Source organism: Larimichthys crocea, chromosome XXI, assembly GCF_000972845.2.
Source record: "Larimichthys crocea isolate SSNF chromosome XXI, L_crocea_2.0, whole genome shotgun sequence".
NCBI lineage: Eukaryota > Metazoa > Chordata > Actinopteri > Sciaenidae > Larimichthys > Larimichthys crocea.
Window position 1 is genome coordinate 7,984,688 of NC_040031.1, and position 22,185 is coordinate 8,006,872.

The 22,185-nt window shown below is 40.7% G+C and overlaps 3 protein-coding genes across 5 annotated transcripts in view; 1 reads left to right on the forward strand and 2 right to left on the reverse strand.

Moving 5' to 3' along the window:
• Positions 1-839: 839 nt before the first annotated feature.
• bhlhe41 (basic helix-loop-helix family, member e41) lies at positions 840-4,944 on the reverse strand. Of its 2 annotated transcripts, none has more exons than XM_019278924.2 (5): positions 4,527-4,944; positions 4,365-4,431; positions 4,096-4,206; positions 3,877-3,988; positions 840-3,620 (listed from the first exon to the last, which is right to left on the reverse strand). In XM_019278924.2, the coding sequence occupies exons 1-5, from the start codon at positions 4,586-4,588 to the stop codon at positions 2,677-2,679; spliced, it is 1,296 nt and encodes a 431-aa protein (XP_019134469.2). In that variant the 5' UTR covers positions 4,589-4,944; the 3' UTR covers positions 840-2,676. The 2 variants fall into 2 exon arrangements, with proteins under 2 accessions (XP_019134469.2, XP_010736000.3); XM_010737698.3 differs by having other exon boundaries at positions 4,096-4,203; positions 4,527-4,939.
• Positions 4,945-6,082: 1,138 nt separating this feature from the next.
• Positions 6,083-13,609, forward strand: sspn (sarcospan (Kras oncogene-associated gene)). Its single transcript, XM_010737697.3, has 3 exons — positions 6,083-6,548; positions 8,659-8,745; positions 11,019-13,609. The coding sequence occupies exons 1-3, from the start codon at positions 6,321-6,323 to the stop codon at positions 11,376-11,378; spliced, it is 675 nt and encodes a 224-aa protein (XP_010735999.1). The 5' UTR covers positions 6,083-6,320; the 3' UTR covers positions 11,379-13,609.
• Positions 13,610-15,439: 1,830 nt separating this feature from the next.
• The window catches only part of itpr2 (inositol 1,4,5-trisphosphate receptor, type 2), a 54,431-nt gene continuing 47,685 nt past the window's right edge, over positions 15,440-22,185 (reverse strand). For both annotated transcript variants that reach the window (XM_010737695.3, XM_010737696.3), the window contains exons 56-57: positions 18,525-18,686; positions 15,440-16,785 (exon numbers count right to left, since the gene is read on the reverse strand). In XM_010737695.3, coding sequence (XP_010735997.2) covers positions 16,705-16,785; positions 18,525-18,686 — 243 coding nt within the window. In that variant the 3' untranslated portion in view covers positions 15,440-16,704. The remainder of the gene's footprint in view (positions 16,786-18,524; positions 18,687-22,185) is intronic.

Here is a 22,185-nt window from a genome sequence, read left to right on the forward strand (position 1 = left end):
TTTGTACTGTATAGTACAGTATGTGCCTGAAATGTTTTTCAAGCTTTTCACCAGTAGATGGAGACATTTACTCAGTAATGGTAGAAGCAAGGACACAACATGGCTGGGTGAGAATAAAGGGAAAGACACATTTTTTTTCCTCCACTGAAGAATGAAATCATAAGAAATGTTGTCAGTGTATGAAATGCATATGAATGTTGCTTACAAAGAGGATGGTATCTGGTAAAAAAATAAAGGCAGAGCTGCATTTGCTTAAATCTTTAGAGTTGCTCTCGCTGGTGGTTGATGACACTGACAAAACCTAGTTGTAATGTGAGTTCAGTTTAAAAGACTGCTGGTGCAAAGGTTTATCACCGCAATGTGGATTTAATTTATTTAGAAAGGGCTGCACCATAAGGCAGCATGCATGATCTTAACAAACCTTGAAAGGCATCAGTTGGCAGCAAATGGACTTCATTGTTGCCAAGATCACTAGAAAGCATGGATGCACAAACTAGTTCCAAGAACCATGAAGAAAATATTACTATAAGCCAGTTAACAACAAAGCGTGGATTAAAGCTTTTGACAAGTTGGGAGGTGGCCAGTTGTTTTTCATCAGCCTGTACAGACAGGGTATAATCTCACTTCATCATCTTTATCACATGACATTTGTTTAAAGCCTTGGCTTACTGTACATTCCTCTGCTGTGACCTGTCAGCTGATTTCATATACTGGACTTCCAGTATTGTTATTAGTCCTACTGTACTCTGGACTGTTTGTCTTGTGCATACACAACTTACAGTGTGTAATGTTCCCCATGAACTAGATCTTAAGTGTTAAATAAGAAGAAGCCTGCAGGGTTTAGTTTTGATATTTATTTTACAACTCATCAGCAATAATTTAGAACAGCATATGTGTAAAGCATTAACGAAATGTGCAACAGTTGCTCAGTTAAGTCTTTTAAAAAAATCCATAGACCTCTACAACATTGACATAGACATGTATACTTTATGGTATATTCACAAAAATCTATTTACAGACGCACATGCCACTTTACATAACAGTTGATAACAGATTTGAGGCAAAACCAGCTGAGGAAAACTACAAAAGCAATGTCATGTATGCAAAATACAATGGAAATTATCTGTTTATTCAGTCACATGTGAAACTTAAAAAAAGCGGAACAACACTACACTTGCAGGAATTAATCTCTTAGAAAACAGGCCAAGGTAAAGTTAAAGTTCATAAAACTGCTATGATCAGAGCTGATGGTCCCATGACCACAGCTTCTTCCCCACCTTTGTCAAATATTTGAAAAGCAAAGTTTCACATAATGATAGCATATAACACAGAAATGGGGATAGTCTGGCATGTAGTGGTGTGCAGGGATTTCAAATCTGATTATGATTTGAATCATTTTTGCCCTGAAAGAGCTAGAAAATAGGTTTTGTTTTGTTAAATCAAGCAACCACGGCTTTACTGTGTGAAATCATCACAACGCATATGGTGTCTCTGCTCTCTCTTTTAAAAATGAAATGTTTTTGTTTATTTCAAGACAACACAATAAAAAGGTTAAAGAGTGAACTACAGTGATAGACTGTTTAAAATTTAAAATGATGAGGTGACTGTTTTGGGGGGTGGGGTAAAAGCAGAAAAAAGTGCACTTTACGTCTCAAAAGAGTAAAGATCATTCTACATACAAACTTTGACAGCTGGGAAAATACAGGTACATTCAATATCAAAGATCTATAAGGTGCTATCCTACAACGTTTCCTGGAGGTACAGGAGGTCACTGCATCTCTGTGCTGAAATGCTTCATTCAGAGGAACGTACAATATGCTGGTCAAGCAGCCCCTTGTGAATGAAGGGTTTCTTCTTTTCATTATTCTGAATTATTTCAGTGATTGCTTTTTTTTCCCCTCACAAGAAAAAACAGAAAAAGGAAACCAGAGTAAACTCAGATCTGTAAAAATGACTTGAGGGCAATCAGGCATAATACCTTTGCCATATTATTATCAAAGTGTAAAGTAGCTTTTTTTTTTGTATTTTTTTATTTATTTTTTTGTTAATTATGGAGACGGTGTGTTTATTAGGAAGGGGGTACCATTCACTTCTTCTCAGGAGGGACACTAATGTGCCTCCCAATCAGCCTACCCCATGCAAAGTTGGGGATGAGGTACTTGAGGGCGTTACACTTCCAGGAGCACTTCTTTTATAGGCCCCCTTTAGTGCACATTTACATGTTCATGAATCAGACTGTCTTTCAGGTAATAATATTTACAGTCAGAGTCAGCCAAGCTCTTAACAACCTTGGCAGAGGTCAGTTGCAACTTAATACATCCAAAGAGAGACTCGCTGATTGGGATATTGCGCACTGTTGTACTCAAAGTTTTGGCACCAATGCTGCCATTTCAAAATATTTTTATCAAAGAGGATAAAAAACTAACTCCAGCACAACACAGCCATGTATTAATGTCAATCATTGTCGATAATCATCTAAACTGATTAATCTAGCATAAGTGCAAAAGGCACGCACCGTCACAACTATCCCCTGTTTCAAGATACTGTACATGAGAAACTCTTCCGAGAAACCTCGTTTTAAAACTCGCCTAATTAAAAAAAAAAAAAAAAGAAAGAAAAGAAGAAGAGAGAAATACATAAACTCCTCAGAATGCACGGAAAGGTAACACAGACAAATTAGCTCGTTTGGCAGGCAGAGAACTGATCATGTGGGCTATTCTTGCTCTCCTGGAACGTGTCATCTACGTCACCCTCCCCGTCTTCACTCGCGGGACTTTCCTCGCGCTCCTCAGGTGAGCCTGTCTCAGCCTCGTGTGACTCGTCGCTGTCTGGACCGTGGGAGTCCTTGGACTGGGAAGAGGCTCCAAAATGCGCAGACAAACTCGGGAAAGCGGCAGCAGCAGCCGCAGCCGCCGCTGCTGACGCGTGTGCCGGGTATAGCCAGGGGAAAGGGGACGCTAGAGCGGCCGCTGCTGGGTACATGTACTTCTCAATGTTGCTTTTATCGAAAAAAGGCATATAGGACGCGGCAGCTGAGGGGTTGATGAAGTAGAAAGGCATGCAAATAGGTGTCTGCTGTCCCACACTGCTTATTCCCATCAGAGAGTTCATTAAAGCCAGATCGGGTCTGGTTGGATCTGTGCCCCCTATCCCGCTCCCAGGCCAGTTCATCTTTGGTTTTTTGGCAGCGCGATCATCTCCAAACTCTTGCTTGATCTTCACCGCCTTATGTCCCTGCGCCTTATTGCGCTCACATTCTTTATCTTTGCCATCACTCTTTTCAGCCTCGCCCCCGTATCCACTGTCCGTGTCTGTGTCATTTTCATTAAGCTCCCCGCCTTGGGTCCTCTGGATGACCGGGACACAGTTAGCTTGGCTGTCGGCTTTCTGCCCATCCTGTGAGTCCCCGGCGGGTAGCTGGTGTTGGAGCGGCGGCGCGCCGGCCTGGAACTGCGCCAGCACCTTGTGAAGGTGGTTGATGAGCTGCGCGCACCTCTGCTCTCGTGTCGTCCAGTTCTCAAACTGGCTCAGGTACTGCAGGACCTCTTTGGCACAGGCCTGGAACCCGGAGTGGAACGCATCCAGATCTGCATGAATGGAAGATTTCATCGACCGGTCCCCTGCGAAACATGCAGGTCAAAGATGATCAGATCATTATTGTGTATTATAAAACAAATCAAGTGGACGCGTGTCAACAGCACGTTTGATGAAAATCTGCATTATCTCTATAGACCTTATATCTGTTCTATTTATGTCAATTCCTGCTACTGTAAACAGATTTCCTCTTGTATAAATACCAATAAAGTTTCATGTAATCCATACAATTTAATAATACAGCCTAACCTCACTAAAAATGATCAAATTTGTTCATCTTACCACTCTGCAAAGCAATGATCTTTTGGTGCTGCTGCTCAGTGACAGCAGTCAGTGCGTTTAAATGTTTCAATGTTAACTCCAAGACAACTGCTTTCTCCAAATGCCCGAGCGTCTACGGAGGAAAAAAACAAAGGTTCAGTTGGCTGTTTACGAGATCTCTCTCATTTAAAAGCACGTTCGGTGAGCACGTAAAAACTTTTTGTAGTGTCATGATCTCACCGATAGCTTTAGGTGTTCGGGTAACAAATCCTTCAGCTGCCCAATACATTCGTTGATTCTGTCTCTCCTCTTCTTCTCTATCAACCGGTGTGGTAACTTGTATGCGTCCTGCTGACAAAAAAAAAAATAGTGTATTAAAACACACATATAGGTAACAAAAGTGTGAGTGAAAAATGTGAATTCTGTTGAGATGTATGAACACACTGGTTGGTTAATGAAAATAAGAAACAAAATATTTAGATCCCCTTAGTACAAGAAACTGTGCGCACCTTCCCACCATCCTCCCGTTTTATTCCTCTTTTGGACTTGCACATGTAGAGAGAGGGGTAATCCACCCTAAAGTAAACAGGAAAGTGTCCGATTATTCACCACGTTGTCATGACACTGTATTAGACATAAGTTTGACAGAGTTTGCCAAAAGCGACACTCACCCCAAGAAATCTGCGTGCTCCATGAACTGTCTGTCCTGTAAATGCGGTATTCTTTCATCCATCACTTTCTCCGCTGCTGCTGGATATTCGCTCCTGAGCCTCTTTGAGAGGAAAATGTGTTGTTATTCCACGACCCGCGGACGGACGGCAGAGAGAGAGAGAGAGAGTGTGTGTGTGAGAGAGAGAGAGATGATGCACGGTGCGTGTCCTCCAGTAGAGGCTTCGGTTCAGACTGATGTCTATAGTTCCCTGAGCTGCCACTTCGCAAAGCCGTCGGTGCTGTGGTTAGAGCGCACGCGCGCCTCCGGTAGGGGAACAGCTTCCGACTCACGTGTAGCCTGCACCAGCACAAAGTCCGGTAATTAGACCTTCTCTGTGATATGGCAGCTATCGCCGCTGCTCCTATAGGGACGTAGCGCCAACACTTATCGACATGGTTGCTGAAACGTGATTCGTGCGTAAAATGTAGGGGAAGGGCGCACAGGCGTGAAGAGAGACAAACATAAGCGTCGTTCACTAACGGTGGCGCAAATAATAAAGCCAATGTGTCTCCTGAACTTCGCAACTCGAGCCTCGCTTTAAGTACAAGTGATGGTCAAATAAGAGATAGAACCCACAGGTCCTGAACGTGCCTCTATCACTGTTAAACCATTATATTTTCCAGCTTTTAATGTATTCAAAAAGGTTAATATGAAGTAAACATAGTGGGTAAACGTGGCACCCTTCTCAAATATTCAAGGTGAGTGCCTTGCGCGTACATGCGCGTCTGCCACTCCGTGTTGTTGCCCGGAGCAAGGCAGGGTAACCTATTCATACATCTCCAGTCGTTCAAAGCTGCGTTGTCAGTAACCATGGCACCGGCCCAGCTGTGTGCTCAAACACGTGCGTCGCGGTTCTTTATTAACCTCAGCGTGAGCGCTGCGCTCTCCCACCTTCATCAGAGTCCTCTTTTAGTCCAGTGATAAAATATTAACTATGGTGTGACAAAGATTGGGCGGGATAATTGCTAAATGTGGTTTTGCTCTTATATATCCTTAAACAACATCTGATGTTATTGCTGTATTTTCTGGTAATACAGTAAAAGTGGAAAAATATCCAGAACTTTCCATGTGTTTTAATAAACCACACAGGTTTTATAAATGACTCCAGGAAGTTAATCTGATTGTCAGTGACACCTGTTCCCGTCTTGTGAACGTTAAAGAGCTCAAAAACACTAGAATCTGAGCCCATGTAATGCCCTCACATGCCTTATGATCACATTACTTCTTCCTGTAAGTCATGTGACTGTTTCTGGCTGGCAGCATATGGCTCTCTTGTGTAACAGTGCTGACAAAGAATGATCCAATCACTTCTGCTCTCAAATGAAGTGTGACCTCCTCTTTGCTGGTTTCTTATTAACTCATACCTGCTGATTTGCCTCTGTATTTTCCCTTTCTTGTCATTAATGTAACTATAAGTGAAATCATCTTGCAGTCGTATGTTGGAATCCCCCTTGTGTCTTCCTGTCCCCCCTCCCTTTCCCTCCTCTTCCTTTCCTCCACAGTATGCTGCCTGCTCTATATGTGGCACTGGAGCCGCTTTAGGAATCCAGTCCAAATGTTTTCCATATTAGTTCAGAGCCTTCTCTGTTTCCAAATAGCAACCGAGCAAGGCTTATGGTGAGAGGAGGCCTGGGCAGGGAGGGGAAGGGAAGGGGAGCGAGGCAGACAGCAGACAGGCTCATCCACCCCAAACACTGCAACAGTCAAAGTCAAGAGTACAGACAGGGAAAAGAGTGTAGAAAAAGGAGGAGAAATGGGGCAGGGGCAGAAAGGTTCCTCAGACAAGAAGGAGGGCAAGAAGAGGAGAGATGAAAGCCCAGCACCAGAAGACGGCAATAGGTGCAGAGTCTGTCGCTTCCCTCTGCTCGTCGCCCTGCTCCAGCTGCTGTTGGGGGTGGCCATCACAGCCGTGGCCTTCCTCATGTTGGCCATCAGCCCCTCACTCCTGGCCAGGGAGACGCCACACTGGGCTGGGATCATTGTAAGCTCCATCCTTACGCTCTAACATCAGCCACTACTTTCACATGTTTGCATGAACTTTGAATCTGGTACTTCTGCATGACCTTAAGCTATATCCCTCAATGTGCTCTTCATCTTCAACACACTGCATATCAGCGCTGGCCCTTATCCACCTGTCTCAGGCAGACGGTCACTGTAGGCATGGGAAATCACTGTTATGTTCTAATAAATCTCCATCTGTCATATGTATACACCTGAATCTCCAATACCTTACAGTCACACGGGCCTGCTTGCACCTTCTGTTGTTTTTGTCATACGTCCAACAAATCCTCAACATCTGGCCTGATGAGAGAAATCAGCCCCATTAAAACTTGACCTTTGAACATCTGAGAAGCATCTAAATACCTTGTTATTATTCTGAAAATCTAATATGCATGCATACTATATTTGCTTACACAAAACATGAAAATGTATCTAAAAGTTTAACTTTGACTATACAGGCAATTAAAGATAAACTGTATACTTTAATTAGGTTTATGTGTGTAGTAATTTATGTCATTTTAAAAATGAGCTACCAGAAAAAAGTTTTTTAAAGCACATTAAATTACTTAAGGATCAAGTATGTCAACATTTAGGGGGATCTATTGGCAAAAAGGAAATATAATATTTTTCGGTATGTTTTCATTAGAGTGTAATCACCTGAAAATAAGAATCATTATGGTTTTGTTACCTTAGAATGCGTCTTTAATATCAGCAGAGGGAGTGAAGCAGCTATGTTGCACTTCCATGTTTCTGCAGTAGCACAGAAAGGACAAACCAAACACTGGCTGTAGGTAGTCTCTCCTGCAGGCTTGCAAGAATAGCTGTATTCAGTTGGTTGTAATCTGCAGCTCTACCACTAGATGTCTGTAAATCATACACACTGGACCTTTAAAATGTTTTAAAATGTGCACTTGCACGTGAAAGATTGTATGGATGTTGCAGGTTATGTTTTTAATTCAAAGGAGTTGAAGCGTTAGTTGAAGCTGTGGTACTGGAATTGTAGTCTATGAAGTGTTGGTTGAAATGTTCAAGCTAAAAATTGTTAGAATTTAACCACTGAACAGCTAAAACCCTTGTAAAAGTGTGAGTTTATAAACCATGAAAGCAACTGTCAGTTGACCTGTAAGCACTAAAAGCAGTTAAAGCTATTAAACTGTATGCACTGAAAGCATGTACTAAACAACAATTAACTAACATTTAGGGAATAAGAGCATCAGTTGAAGTGTTTAAGAAATAAGAGCAGTAGAAGTGCACTCTGTCGAGTCAGAGATCAACGTTAAAATAGCAGTTAACCTGTAGTTTGTTAATTGTTTTGACAGATGACATGTAGCACACTAAAAGCAGCTGAACGCCCGTTAAAGCATGAGCAATAAAAACATTTCAATCTTAGTTAAAGTTAAAGAATTTTTGTTTGTTTTTTTATTACAGGTGATCAATGATTAACTGTTTTTGTGAAATCTATAATCTAAAAACAAGTGAAAGGTCAACTTTACTCATCATCATAATTTTCAAAAAGATTTAAGGTCACATTTTGCTGATATAAAAAAACATGTTGTTCCTGTTTGGATCTCATCCCAGCCTATCACAGAAAGCATCTGCTTTCGAAAACATCACTGGACACTAACATCCCGAGTTAGATCCTCACGAGATTCAGCAGAGTGAAAAACACTGAGGTCATCAAGACCTTTCCAGAGAATCCTGAGTGCTTAAGAACCTGGGAAAAACATTTCAATAAGATGCTGCATGTTAGTCACAAGACTCCAATTGCACTGAAGAGATCGAGTGTGAGCGTTTCTGTGTGAGAGAGAGAGGGAGAGGGAGATAATAATGTAATCAGATGACGGCTTACTGCTGAATCATGCAATCATGCAATATTAAGAGACACCCTGGAAACCTGGACTCAAAATATCTTCTGGTACAAGACTCTTGTTTCTATACTGTAGCAAATATATTTACTGTATATCACATGCATATAATAATACACAGCAACAAGGTATAAGCTAAGTGCATAGGTAGATTGCATTTTTTGTAATAATGAAAGGCTACAAAATATGAATGAATGTATATACTTTTGTGATGTATTGTTGCAGCTGTGTTTAGTTTCCATCCTGGGCTTTATCCTGTACTGTATCACCTACCTCCCCGATGAGAGATCGTCTAAGCAATTCATTGTCAAGGTGAGTCTACATGCATGCTGATGCTTTTTTTTGCAGAAGTGAAAATGAAAAAAATTGTCATGTCATGTATGGTGTCAAATCAGGTCTCCCATTAATGCCCAACATGTCTCTTTGAAAATGAAGTAGAAAGGAGTGATCAGATGGGTCAGCGCAGTTTCTAGACCTTTGCAGAGAACAATGTTTCACTCACGCATGTGCTGCAACTGTTGCAGGAGAGTTAATAGAGTTGAGAGAGATCCCTGAGTTCTGCAGGAATCATGGGCAGAGCCAGATGTTGTAAACATGCAGTGCAGGGGCATGCTGCCCTGGGGAAATTTTTGTCTTATTTATAGCAGCTAAATACACTGTTTTCAAGCCATTTGAGATCATAGTGTGCATGAACATGAACATCATTTGGAAAAAAAAACATGATACTTGGATGGATGTCTAGCTGATAAATCTGCTGTATTTAAATCCATGCAATAATAATCTGCATATAAAGGATTCCTAGCAATGTCTTCCAATACTCCAACAGAAGAACGCTTACTCAAATTTAATTTAATTTCTTACAAAAATAATAGGATAAACAACATGGGCATATATTATTGTATGGTACTCTTTTCCTCTGACCTTCTGTCACCCTCTCAAAGTTATTTTAAAAACCTAAAAGATTTGCAGCTTTTTGAGAAAATATGTGGGGTAGAAACCCCAGAAGCCACTCCACTAACTCCGCCTATGCCAGGGATTCCTGTGAGTGGATGAGTACAGTCATTAATGTGACTTGATTGTTCAGCTTAATTAGTAGTGCAATGTATGCAGTTGGAATTTCAAGGCAATTAAAATCAGTCCACCATTGTTTGCCATTGAGGTCCATGGAAGCAGTGTGCACTTTTTTTTTGTGTCTGGCTCGTGTATGCATACCAGGATCAAATATGTACATACGCTGTGAAGAGAGGGTTTGAAAACACTTCAGTAGTATTTTGCCTTAAGAAGTGCAGCTAATTTGCAAAATGGTCTCTGCAGAAAGGCGTGATGAAAAGCCTATTCCAACTGCGTCTGTATTGTGTTGTTTTAAATACCATCAGACTGTCTGCATCACCAAATTACAGTGATTTTCCTGATTTACATACTAATATATAAAGTTTACAAAACAATCTATGGAAATATTAAATGGCCTTATAAGAAGTAGTTATCATAATTATGCATATTTCTTTTCTTTTTTTTAATGTGACTGTGCTGACTGCAGTAAATACTGCATGTTAACATTTCAACTCTCTCTCTCATACTGTAAATAAAACCAAATAAAGTAACAATTTTAACACATTAATAATGTGTATGTCAAAACAGCTGGAATTGGCCTGCACTTACTTACTTTTATGGCTTTACAGTCACTTAATTTATTCATTTCAATTGCTCTTGGCACAAGGCGAGCGACATGTCAAATTATTAGAAAATATAGTGTAATTGGAGACATTTTTTAAGTTAGCTGTTACTATGTTGTCAGTCAACCATCTCAATAATAATTTATTGTGGCAAGACACTCATTTCTCAAACTTCTCTTTGAGTTTGAAAGCAGCTCACTAAAAATGTTCCAGGACACCACATGGACTATAAACTACAACAGTATGACTGTTGACTCCTTTCAGTTTTTTACCTGCTTTAGGGTTACAGAGCATCTCCATTAAGTGAGGTACATCATGTTCAACCAAGTACTTGTTCATGCACTTGGTGTATTTACATTTCCCCATAACCAGCCATACTTCAGATTTCACAGCTGTTCCAAAATTAACATAAATTCCATTTCAAATCAAGCACTGCTCATCACTTGCATAATTCCATAAGCAGCATGTAACTGAGATCAAAATACACCAGTGAATGAGGGCTCCCGTTACATAAGCGACAGAATAAGATGAAGGTCTAGCATTCAGACTCTGCAATTGCATAAACAAGACAAAGCCTTTGTCACATTTTACAACAGTATTTTTAGACACTCTCTGTTCTTCAGGATACTCACACAGGACATGCACCAAAGGTGGGAAGCAGCTGTAGCTGCAGGGCAGTCTTGTGCTGTGTCTCATCTGTGCTCTCACTCCGAGGGTCAGACCTTTCCCTCTTGTATCGTGGGTAATCTCTTTAACTTGCCATAGGCACTGAGCCAGCATGTCTGTTTCTAAGCTACAGATTTGGCACTCTGGGTTAATCATGAGACAAAATGACCAAAACATAAAAAGTTGAAGAAAAAAAGCTTTGTGGTCAAAGGTTGAAGTGCGTGACCTCTGACTTTTCCCCTGCAGCTCCTGTACTTTATCCTGTGTACAATCGGCCTGGTCATTTCTGTGCTGGTCATGGCGTTCGCTGGACACCACTATTCACAGACCAGTAGCTTCACATGTGAGCTGATGATAGATGACTGCATGTGCAAACTGGATGAATCTGACCCAATAGCCCGCACCTTCATCTACGAGGGAGTCAGCGACTGTGTGGTGATCACTGGTACCCTCACACTCTACTTCCTGCTCCAGATTGTGCTGAACCTGGCCCAAGCACTTGTCTGTGCCGTCGGTGCCTTCATCATGTGGAAGCACCGTTACCAGGTGTTTTTCGCTGGTCTTCAGATCGGTTCTCCTTCGTCTCAGCAGTGGCACAAGGTTTAACGTGATGGTGAGAGTTGATGGATTGACTCTCGTCAAGCAGATGTGTGATTACACTCTGGACAAGCGTGTTTTCATTGATGTCAGTTTATATTAACCTTTTTTGTGGTGGTTGTATTATAATAGCTTTTTGCACAATTTTTGTATACCAGTAGCAACTTTGTACTTCCAGTGTCAGATGTTATAAAAAAAACCGAAAAGATGAAGAGGAGCAAAACAACTGGTCTATTTTTGACAAACTAAACCAATTATTTGTGCTCTACGTTTACGACTTTTTAACAATGTTTTTAATTATCTTGACATTTGCTTGTGTGACATACAGCTCATATACAGTTGCAGTACTAGACAAACTATATGCACAACACTGAAGCCAAAATAGGTCATTTGTTGCTAACTCCAAACATGTACATGGCCTTGCAAAATGCCCTTTGGTTTGAGTTACTGAGATTTAATGATCTTGATTAGTTGCTGGAATGATGCTTTAGGTGGCACAGAGAATCACTGTGTTGTCAAATTATGATTAGAAAGTGTTAAATGACACTGCCTCAAGCTCTGGGAAACAGTTTTCACACAGTCAAAAGGTCACATATTGTAGAAATGTAGTGAGTAATATTATATGAGGCATCCTTTTTAATCTTTAGTTCATGAAAAATAAGAAATTCTTTAGTTTATTGCAGTTTATTGAAGTTTCCAACCTTTCTAGCCTGGTGTAATTCATTTTCACATTGTTTGACACACAAAACAACCGATGGATTAAGCCCATGAATTACATGTTTTGTGTCTTTTGCTAATATATAAACTTATGCAAAACAATACCAACGTAGTTTTCAGCAGATAGACACAACCCCTGTAATACTTCAGACTGTCCAGTTGTATGCACTAAAAACGGATCCTGACAGCAGTAACACAATCTGGGCAGAGTACACTTCATGAGACTGGATCCAGACTGAACTGGGCTGTGGCTTTGCGAAGGTGGATGCCAGGCCAGTAGCCAGCATGACTCAAACAGCCTGTAGGAGTCAAACTACTGCAGCCACAACGGGTGGGGGGAAGGGGCCGAGGTGAGGAAAGGGGGACTCAGACAGGCAGCTGGACTTTAAGTAACTAAATCATCTCAGTGTGTTTACGATGTGAGTTGTTTTTCATTCAGACAAGACAGAGTAATAACAGCACAACTTTAGCTTTGGGTTTTTTTTTCATCCTCATGCAGAGCTTTATTTTATTTTTACTCTCATCTCTGGTGCCAACAGCACCTACAGTCTATACATGCTGAGCAGTGAATGGTAAACATGAGGCAGTTTCCGGAGCTAATTAGATTAAAAAAAAAAAAACGTGCCTATGGGGATAGTGTAATTAGTGTACAACGTTATTTCTATTTTGTCATTGACAAAAGGTTGATTTCTTTTTCACAGAAGCCTTAAATGAGGTGTTTGAGAAAGGAGCATTTCATGTGGCTGAAGAACTTAACAAGTGCATTTCCTCTTTCTAGACTGTTTGTGGCTACAAATACAATTTTTTGTCTCTGTTGTAGTATGCAGTTTCCTTTTTCCTGTTTTGTCACAGCACATAATCAGTTAGCACACAAAAACAGCCATTTCAGACCCAAAGCATCACTCATATTCAAATGAATAAATTTGCTTTTGCTGTTAATTGCACTCTGCATCCTTCAAGCTATGATCATGTTTATGCTATATGCCCAAACATGAGACAAGCATTATTAAAATAGATGGTATATATATATATATCTCAAAGTTAGGCAGCATCTAAATGTATGATTAATCTGTGACATCAGCAGTCAAAGACGTCTCTGTCACATTTTTGGGGGGTGATGATGGAGCTCAGTTGGATAACAATCAAAACAGAGAAACACCAGGCTATTAAAAGAAGTGCGGGCGTTGTTGCAGCAATGATTTATCAATTCTGGTCAATGATACATTTCACACACTGTACTGCAAAAGCTCATACTGTACATACTGCATCTACATGTGATGGAGGGCATGCTGTGTTTGCAGTGTTTTTCCGTGCGCTCGCTCTGTGTTATGATGTTGATGCATCATGTGACCACAAAGGCTCAATCTCGCAGGCCCAGACACAGGAAGTCACATGCCAGTCATCACGAGGGCATGTTTATTTATAAAGATGACAATGAGGAAGAACCTTCCACCCACCTCCTCCTCAACTTTCTGTGTGGTCAATTGATCTTCTGAGGCAAAACAATAAAAAAAAAAAAAAAACACTGAATGATATTTGATTCTGGTGGCCACTGACGCAGCTGTGAGTCTTTAGAGGAGACTGCAGAAGGCAGAAGATCAATATGTGTATTGACACAAATCACAGCTTTCACAGCAACTTGAAAACAACAGACTGAGCTCTCATCCAGTATTTTAATTATGCAACTGAGTATATCTACAGAAGAGTTTATAACTAGTTTAATATATAGTTTAAATCTAAATTAATCTGATGGTTTGGTCCTTTCAGTTGTCGTGACTGGCTCACACTGGGTAAAACACTGTTTCCAACCACAGAGGTGTTTGGGACATTGCTTGAATTTATCGACCATCTCTGGGTGTTTTCTCACTCTCACTACTGAATACACACACAGGCTAAGCACGTGACACTAGACTGTGGTTTGCAAAGAGATGACTGCCGTCCAAATGTGTCTGAAGGTTGTGTTTATAAAGTAAATAATAAACTGCACACGTGCATTAAAAAGGTTCACTCTGTTCTGAGATGGTGAAATGAAGCGGAGCATCTTGTATATTATTCTAAGTTGATTTCACCTCCCCAAAGTTTTTTTTGGTAAGAGGACAGCAAAGTTGAATGTTTTCTCTCCATGATCAAAACCTTCAAAATAAATCTCCACTGATAAAATGCTATGTTTAGGAAGTGATGCAGACCAAAGCAGCGCATGTTTGTTTGGTATCACACTATGGCAATAAGGCTTTTGCCAGACAGTAATGATGGCCCTGGTATTATCTTCTCCCCTCCCTTCCCTCTCTGAGTCCAATACATTCCAGTAATGCTGCACTTTACCCTTCTTGTCTACGCAGTGACAGCTGCTCACCATTATGGCACTGCGTGAGCTAATTTTAATGGCTGTCACAGGCAGCAGGAGAAAATGCAGGCCTGCCAGCGTAAACAGCGAACTGAAGCCAAGAAGGATGGGCTTCTCTGTGGAGGGTAAATGACAGGACGGGATAAAAGACCAGTTGAGGCCTTTCTGTGATTTGTTTATCGTCTCAAATATGTTACACAAACACAAACATACAGACAATCACCCAGCCACTGCTTTGTATTATCCATTTCCACAAGTACAGAGTGCTAAAATATCAACAGTGTGGATGGAGTTGTGGATGACAGGCCTACAAATAATCAATGCTTCAGAACAATGAAGGAATTTCATTTCTTTATGAAATCCACATGTTGCAGACAGACAGACAGCAGAGACCACAGCCCTGTCTAATGAGCTAAGGTACCTATTCATTGATACAACACAGTTTTTTCACCAGTTTATTCATTACTTTTCCCTGTCTGCTTGAACACTTAACTGTCAAATCCATTATTTTTTATCTATTTCAACCATCATTCTGTCACTTTATCTAACTATTTCAACCATTATTTTCTGGGACACAAAAACTGCTGTTCTAGAAAACGTTTCTGTATTTTTAACTTAATTTTAAAGCGTATTAGACTTGGTTTAAAACTCACGGACCAGATTGATTTAAGAACAAAGTTTAAAGAGTCTGGTCTAGTCCCTGGGAATTATATCAGCTATTATTAGCTGCAATTAAATGTCAGGATGAGCCAAACAAAAGTAGTACAGTGACAGCATGTAGAGTGAATTTATTAACTTTGCTTTTAATATTTGATGACCAGTGCTGAGTGATCTGAAATATGACCTTGTCTTTTCCTGGGTCCTGTACTCCCTTCATGGACAAGTACAAGTGTGAGTAAACACTGTGGGTGGGCGGGTGCATAGGGGGTCAAGATGAGAGTGTGGGGTGAGAGCTCATCCATCCCCAACAGCAACAAGAACTGAGGTGAACTCAAAGCATGCCAAGGAGTCTTATTTAGTACACATTTATTACAACATCCGACCACATAAAACATATTCTTCTATACACTGTTTTAACAGAAAGTGTCAAAGGACAGTAGCCATCGCCAAATGCATGCAATCATCTTCCATTAGGCTGTGCAAGTTTAAAACACAAGTTGAGACTTAATCAATTGCAGTCCAAGAGAGACTAATGAGACTGATTTACACTAAAAAATGAAACTTTAAGAAACAGTAGAACATGAAGATGATAAGAGCAGATACAGTAAATATTACATATTAGCTGACATCTCTTAGACATGAGAATGTTCATATTGTAACAAAGAACTGTAAGCCAACCATCTCCAGTCAGTACTACATTATGTACCAATATAAGATTTAGACTTAAAAGAAATTTCAAGTAAGTTCTGCACAGGTTATCATTATTCTTATTCACATTTCTGTTACTTATATGCTCTGTAAATCTGTAAAAAGGAAACTGAAATGCTGCAGTGAATGCATTTTTAAGCACAAAGCATGCAAAAACAATACCCCAAAACGAACCAATGTTTTCAGTTACAGGCTTAATTTTTTACCCTCTTTCCTTTTAAAAGTGCACTTTCAGCAATCGCAATGTACTGTTTATAAAAGTTAATGAGTAAAGGCAGCATGATTCCTTCTCCAACATGCAAAAATAATACTCCAGTTATGAACCGTAATTGTTCTCATAAATACCATCAGAAATCTAAAAGGGAAAGGGAAGAATACTTAATGTTCTTCCCCTGGAGACCAATCAGTGATGCAAGAAAAAAAAAACACTTTTCTGTTCACCGCCAATCACTGACCTCTGTGCACCCAGTCAGTTTGCTCTCGGGCACACCAGCACTGAAATAGTTGAAGAACGAAGGCCGTCCTCAGACTTGACAGCATTTAACCATTAACCTTACTTTAACATTACCCTCGATCTGTCTGGCACACTAACACTACACTGGCAGATGTGTGCCGTGCATGGTCAATCATTCACAGAGGGTGTGTATAGACAGGCAGTGAAGAAATGCTCCGAGCGGCTGAATGGGCACAGTTTGTCTCCCATCAGGCAGTGATTGTGTCATAAATAAGGCACTATGTCAAATATGATGTGTCAACACTTGCTGGCCCTTTTGACTTCAGTAATTGTAGGCATACACAGAATGCATATATTGTTCTTAAGGCTGGAGTTTGTGTGTCTGCATTTCTATCTGGTTTCTCCTGCAGTCGAGTGGCCCATCACTGTGTCCTAATTGAGGCTCAAGCCCCTCAGTGGGCTGGGATGTGATGGTTGGGCTGAGGAGGACCCAGGAATCCAAGCCTCTGCTTGTTCTTCCTCTGTTCTGTCATCTGTGGAGGAGATGGAGAGGAAAAAACATCAACCTTGAGTGGCTTTTAATTTAGCATGTAGCACACACATGATACACAAACCTGTATTTGTGCCATTATTGTTCTAGTGGGCACTTTATTATGCAAAACACAATGTTCCCACTATGTTCATAGATAATTAATACATTCCAGAGAGAATGTATTTGAACTTGGAGTGCCTGTAAAATGATGCTCTAAATCTCTACTCAAAGAGCAAGTAAATTTATTTAGACGAAACACAATGAATCTTTGTCTCATTACTGGAAGAAATGAATCTGGATTAGCTGTGACGAAAAATAGTAAATGGCACAAAAAGACTTCTTGCATTAGTCATTTCAAACACTGCAAACAATTACTTTCTCAGTCAAACGGAAATTTAAAATTAATAGCAAGAGAGATAAATGCTCTCCACAGTCGTATACAAATCGCTTTGTTCAACCGCTGTCAGAACTGGAAACTAAAACGTCCCTTGGAAACTTCATTAGAGGATGCTGTCATGTGCTGTGCAGAACTGTGACCTGCATGCTGGATGCTGTAGATGTAGCGTTAGGGTTAGTGAGGGGGGAAGTTTCATGAATCAGAAGCGGCTGGTGTCTCACATCATACACATGTGCAGTGGTTTCAGTGTTGACGTCACAAATGAAGGGCACTCGTTCTATAAACCATAAATCAAGTACGCTGAGTAGAACCCTAAAAACCACACAAATATCTGCGTGCACACACATCACACACACACACACACAAACACACACAAACACACACAAACACACACACACACAGCTCAGCTCTCATTGTGTAAAGTGCCAAGGTCAGCAGAGGTTGTAATGAGGGAGGAGCTGCAGGAGAACTTTCCTCCCTGTCTGAAACTGTTTGAGACCTGCAGGCCTCCCCTCGTGACTGCGGAGCCGTGGTTGGACCTGCATAAACACACTAACCTCTTGTGGTGTACACTAAAATTTCTGTTTATCATAAAGGTGGCGTGACATGCTTGCCAACCTTATGACTTCATATTACTCAGCATAAACTACTGTAAACCTAGATTAGAATAATAAATGGCTTGCTGTTTACCTGAACTACAGATTTAGAGATATGGCATCTGTGTCTTGCCCAGGGGTACTTCAACAACACACAAACTTAGTTGTTGCAAAGGGTTACACAAGGGATCCCTGCCTGCAGGGAGGTTTTACTGTTAACTGAGGTTGACGGAGGTTGTTGTTTTGTTTATTGGAGTGTGATCCTCCCCCAGTAGGAGCTGTTTTCACACATCTGGCAGAAGAGGAACAAGGACAAGCCTGTGACTGGAATCACATGCAGGGGAGGCAGGTGATGAGAGTGATCAGTCACACTGCAGCAGCACAGCTAGTCATCCAAACAGCCAGAGGTTCACTGGCGGCTCTCAGTCGCGCTGAATGCTGACGTGATATTCACCTGTCATGAGTTCAGGAGCATCAAGGGTCTAGATAGGATCTGTCTCAGTACATATATGTAAATGAGAGTTGATGCAGACCTCCTGCCCTATGGGTGTGAAAGTAGTCTTGAGGTCAGGTAGCATGTGGAGCTCACAGTCCCTGTGCCAAAGTTGGCTGAACAACATTTAAACCGGACGTTACTATCATATATACAATTTTGCTTTTGATTGCTATTGAGGTGTTGAGTTCAGTTTGTTCAGACCAGAGCTTTTCCCACAGCAGCATGAAAAACTCCCTGAAGTGGCACTCTACCTGTTCCTTGAGCTCAGCCAGCTGGCCAGACAGCTGAGCCACCAGAGTGACAGTGCTGTCCAGTTTCTCCTGCAGACAGCGCATCTCATTCTGCTCGTTGTCTCCCTCACTGCTCACCAGAGACATGGCTCTCATACGGGGGAACCACTCCAAGTTCTTCTCCTGGGAAGTAGAGAGGAAGAGAGAGAGAGACAGTGAGAAAGGTGAAAGGAATGAAAGGCTGAAATAGAGCTGACTCAGTAGGTCAGAGAGATGGCACCAACAGTATGTTGGCACAGACAACGACAAGGAGGATTTGCATAGACACGCAGGGAGCATTACAGAGCTAAAGCCAGACTGCAGGAGGAGAGTAAACAGAGAGGTATTGGTAACTGGAGACCGGCGTGGAGTTATATATTAATATTAATCATTCCATCAGAGTGGAAGCTGCTCTCTGTTTCGCGCTCAACAGTGTAAAATATTTTTAAGGAGCACTGCTGCCTCTTGGATACTGCAGATAGCAATTATACACTAAATGAACAGCAACTGGCATTTCAATTCTCACCCACTCCATAAACACACTGCTGATGTGGGGATGAGTCACTGTCGTCTGCCGAGAACACAACTGGGAGTAGGGTGTTATCTATATGTGTGTGTGTGTGTGTGTGTGTGTGTGTGTGTGTGTGTGTGTGTGTGTGTGTGTGTGTGTGAAAACTGAGACATTTAGTTTATTATCTGTTTTTCCAACAGTGCAGTGGACAGAGCAAACCATCCGCATCTGATTCCACGAGAAAACAGCGAGCAAAACGAACCTATAGCATTATGTAATGGACTTAAGTGCGTCTGTGTTTGTACATGTGTGGGTGTGTGTACTGTTGGTGTGCATCTGCATGGATATGTACATAGCAGACTGTGAGCGAGAGTGTGTGTTTTACAACACACATGTGCGTCTCTCACAGTGAGATAGGTTTCACAGAGACAGACCGCCATCAGCTGATCTTATGTAATATTCCTTTGCCAGTTCCTTCTAATAAAAAAATTACTTAAAAAGGTGCTGAGAGTGGGATTTGACTGGCACCACATTAAGTCCAGTAGGAGGAGTGAGGTATTCTCCCACCTACTCTTATATAAGAATAGACTATAGGGATAAGAAAACTCATCAGAGTGTGAGACGCTGAGGGACAGAGATGAGGACATGAGAAGGGAGGCGTCTGAGGGTGGAGAGAAGTGTGGGTTATTTGTTTTTGTTTCTGTAATTAATGAGTTTATCACACTTTGCTGAGTGGGACATTAATGGCTCTAACATATCATGGGATTGCTGCTCTACATCTTGATTCACTTTGTTAATAATTATTATGTTAATGACTAGTGCTGACCAACCTTTGAGCAAGTATAGAATTTCTTTGTGTTTTTGTCTGTAAAATTCCATATTTAGTAATTCATACCATAGATAAGAATAGAAAAGCACAGTGAAGCAGCTTTTACCAGTAATTTGAGGTTAAAGAAAAACAAGAATAGGAGTCTATAGTCAGAATAACAGCCCTGTAATGTTCACTTAACACCAGAGAACAAAACTGTTGAACAGATGAGAAGTTTGGAGAAAACTTGTTTATTTTCCCATAGCGGGACACAATGTGTTCGTATGGCAGAGGAAATTATAGTGATTTTGTAAACCAAATGAACAGGGTTTATATTTTGTGCAGTCTGAACTCATTCCAGACTCTGCTGGTCCAGGTTCAGATTATCTTGAATCAGCATTCATTCATCTAAACGGCACATTCAATACTTTTATTTCTTTATTTATTTTTTTACATTTTTAGATTTAGAATCAAACAGCTTCAGCTCGTTGTCATAAGGTTGTGCTCTGAGCTCAATGCTAAATGTTAGCAAGAAAAATTTCCCTTAAAGTTCAGCTGAGGGTTAGAAATGGAGAAGTAGAGAAAGGTCGACAGGAGTGGAGGTAGGCGTGAAATCAAACTGATTACAAATACACATATGACTGTTACTCAGTAGCTTTCGTGTATTTCTTCACTCCAAAGTTAAGTAATTCGTCTTTCACTTCTGATAACAATGTTACTGAATTGGAGACAGATTGTCAGTGGGGTTGATTTATGTTCAAAGTATAGTATAGTCTGGATGGCTGTTGTGCAGTTATTCTATGTTATGAAGTACATGCATACATGTATATCTGCCGCAGATTATGTAAAAAGAGGTCCTTTACTACCTTCGTGTACTTTATTTTGTTGTTTTCAACACTTTGACTGCTTTTTACTTTAGACTAGAATACTTTTTTCCTCCCTGGCTACAGTGAAGCAGTTAGACTGATTAAGTATGACTGCTGAGCTACACAGTATGAATCGAGTCATTCTGTAAGATCTTGTCTGAAAATCTTGGTGTAATTTGGGCCTCAGGCATCAAGGGGCCAATAGAATAAAAAGAATAGTTTCCTTTCTCACAGCTTTGAAAATACAGTGGAGACTTTGTGAACTCAAAGACAAAGCTTGAACATCACTGAAACTAAGGACTATCTGATGCTTGTTTTATCAAGTCATCCATAACTGATGAATTAAGTAACCTCAGAGATTCAGTAAAGAGACCTTCGTTACTTGCGATGAATGCGATATCCTGTTTGAATATAGTCACTCATGTCAGTTAAAGTTAAACAGTGACTCTACAGAAACTGAACTATCCCACTCATGTCTTGTTGCTATGCGTTAGACTGTACAGCGGTCTGCTGTGCTGCACTGTGTGAATGAGTCAAGGCTTTAGTGTCGCTTCACTGATCCATTTAAACATCTCAGTGAGCATGAATTTACAGAGATTCATGTGCTTCTCACTCGGTTGCTGTTACCATGTGTTTCACCACGTACTTGTGCATAATTTACTTCAGCTGTGCAGAGAGCTAAAACACACCTGAAAAGCCGAGCCAGCGCTGTAAACACACTCAGATCTTCAGTGGCGGACACTATAGTCAATTTCCAGCAGAGCTGCAGCCACTCTGGTTGCTATTTATCTTAACAACACCTATAACAACCAAGTTTATTATAAAAACTAAATTTAGTTGTTAAAACTTTGAGTCATTTCTGCCACTCTGGGGGGGGGGTAGTGTGGGATCATGGGAGTTGCTGGCACAGCACAGGAGCTTTAGACCACCAGGAGGAGGATGTTTTTAGGCCCCGGATTGGGAGAAATGCTGATGGACAACGGCACCAGTGTCAGGTCAGAACCGCTACTACCGAAGATCTATTTGATGCGCCTTACATAGAAATTATTTATGGAAGAGGTAATGCATGAAAGTTTAATTTATGTTATATTTATGTGATGTTACCTGAAAAAAATCATAGATTTCATAGATTATCAACTAAAACTCACAAATATTCGACAGTTTCTAACACAAGACAGTTTTATAGTTTTGGGTTCTTCCACTGTTGGTCAGAAAAAGATAAGACATTTGAAGAAATGACAATGGCCTGCGATAACTAAGGCAGTGATTAAGGAAACTTAAATTAACAGGTTAAATTCATTTACTGTGAAATTAGTCATCAATGTTATGCTTTCGCTTCCCATACCTCAAGAAAAAAAATCTTACATTTAAAAATCACATGACTGTAGCTCTCTGCATTTTGGGTTGTGTCTCCAGTAATATATATTATTTAGCTTATATGCAGTGCTGTGCAGAAAT

Coding starts and splice junctions, on each gene's coding strand:
- sspn (XM_010737697.3), top strand. CDS start 6,321: ATGGGGCAGGGGCAGAAAGGTTCCTCAGACAAGAAGGAGGGCAAGAAG. Junction 6,549..8,658: donor CACACTGGGCTGGGATCATT/GTAAGCTCCATC, acceptor GTATTGTTGCAG/CTGTGTTTAGTTTCCATCCT. Junction 8,746..11,018: donor CTAAGCAATTCATTGTCAAG/GTGAGTCTACAT, acceptor TTTCCCCTGCAG/CTCCTGTACTTTATCCTGTG.
- bhlhe41 (XM_019278924.2), bottom strand. CDS start 4,588: ATGGATGAAAGAATACCGCATTTACAGGACAGACAGTTCATGGAGCAC. Junction 3,989..4,095: donor CCGAACACCTAAAGCTATCG/GTGAGATCATGA, acceptor TTTCCTCCGTAG/ACGCTCGGGCATTTGGAGAA. Junction 3,621..3,876: donor GATCATTGCTTTGCAGAGTG/GTAAGATGAACA, acceptor CATGTTTCGCAG/GGGACCGGTCGATGAAATCT.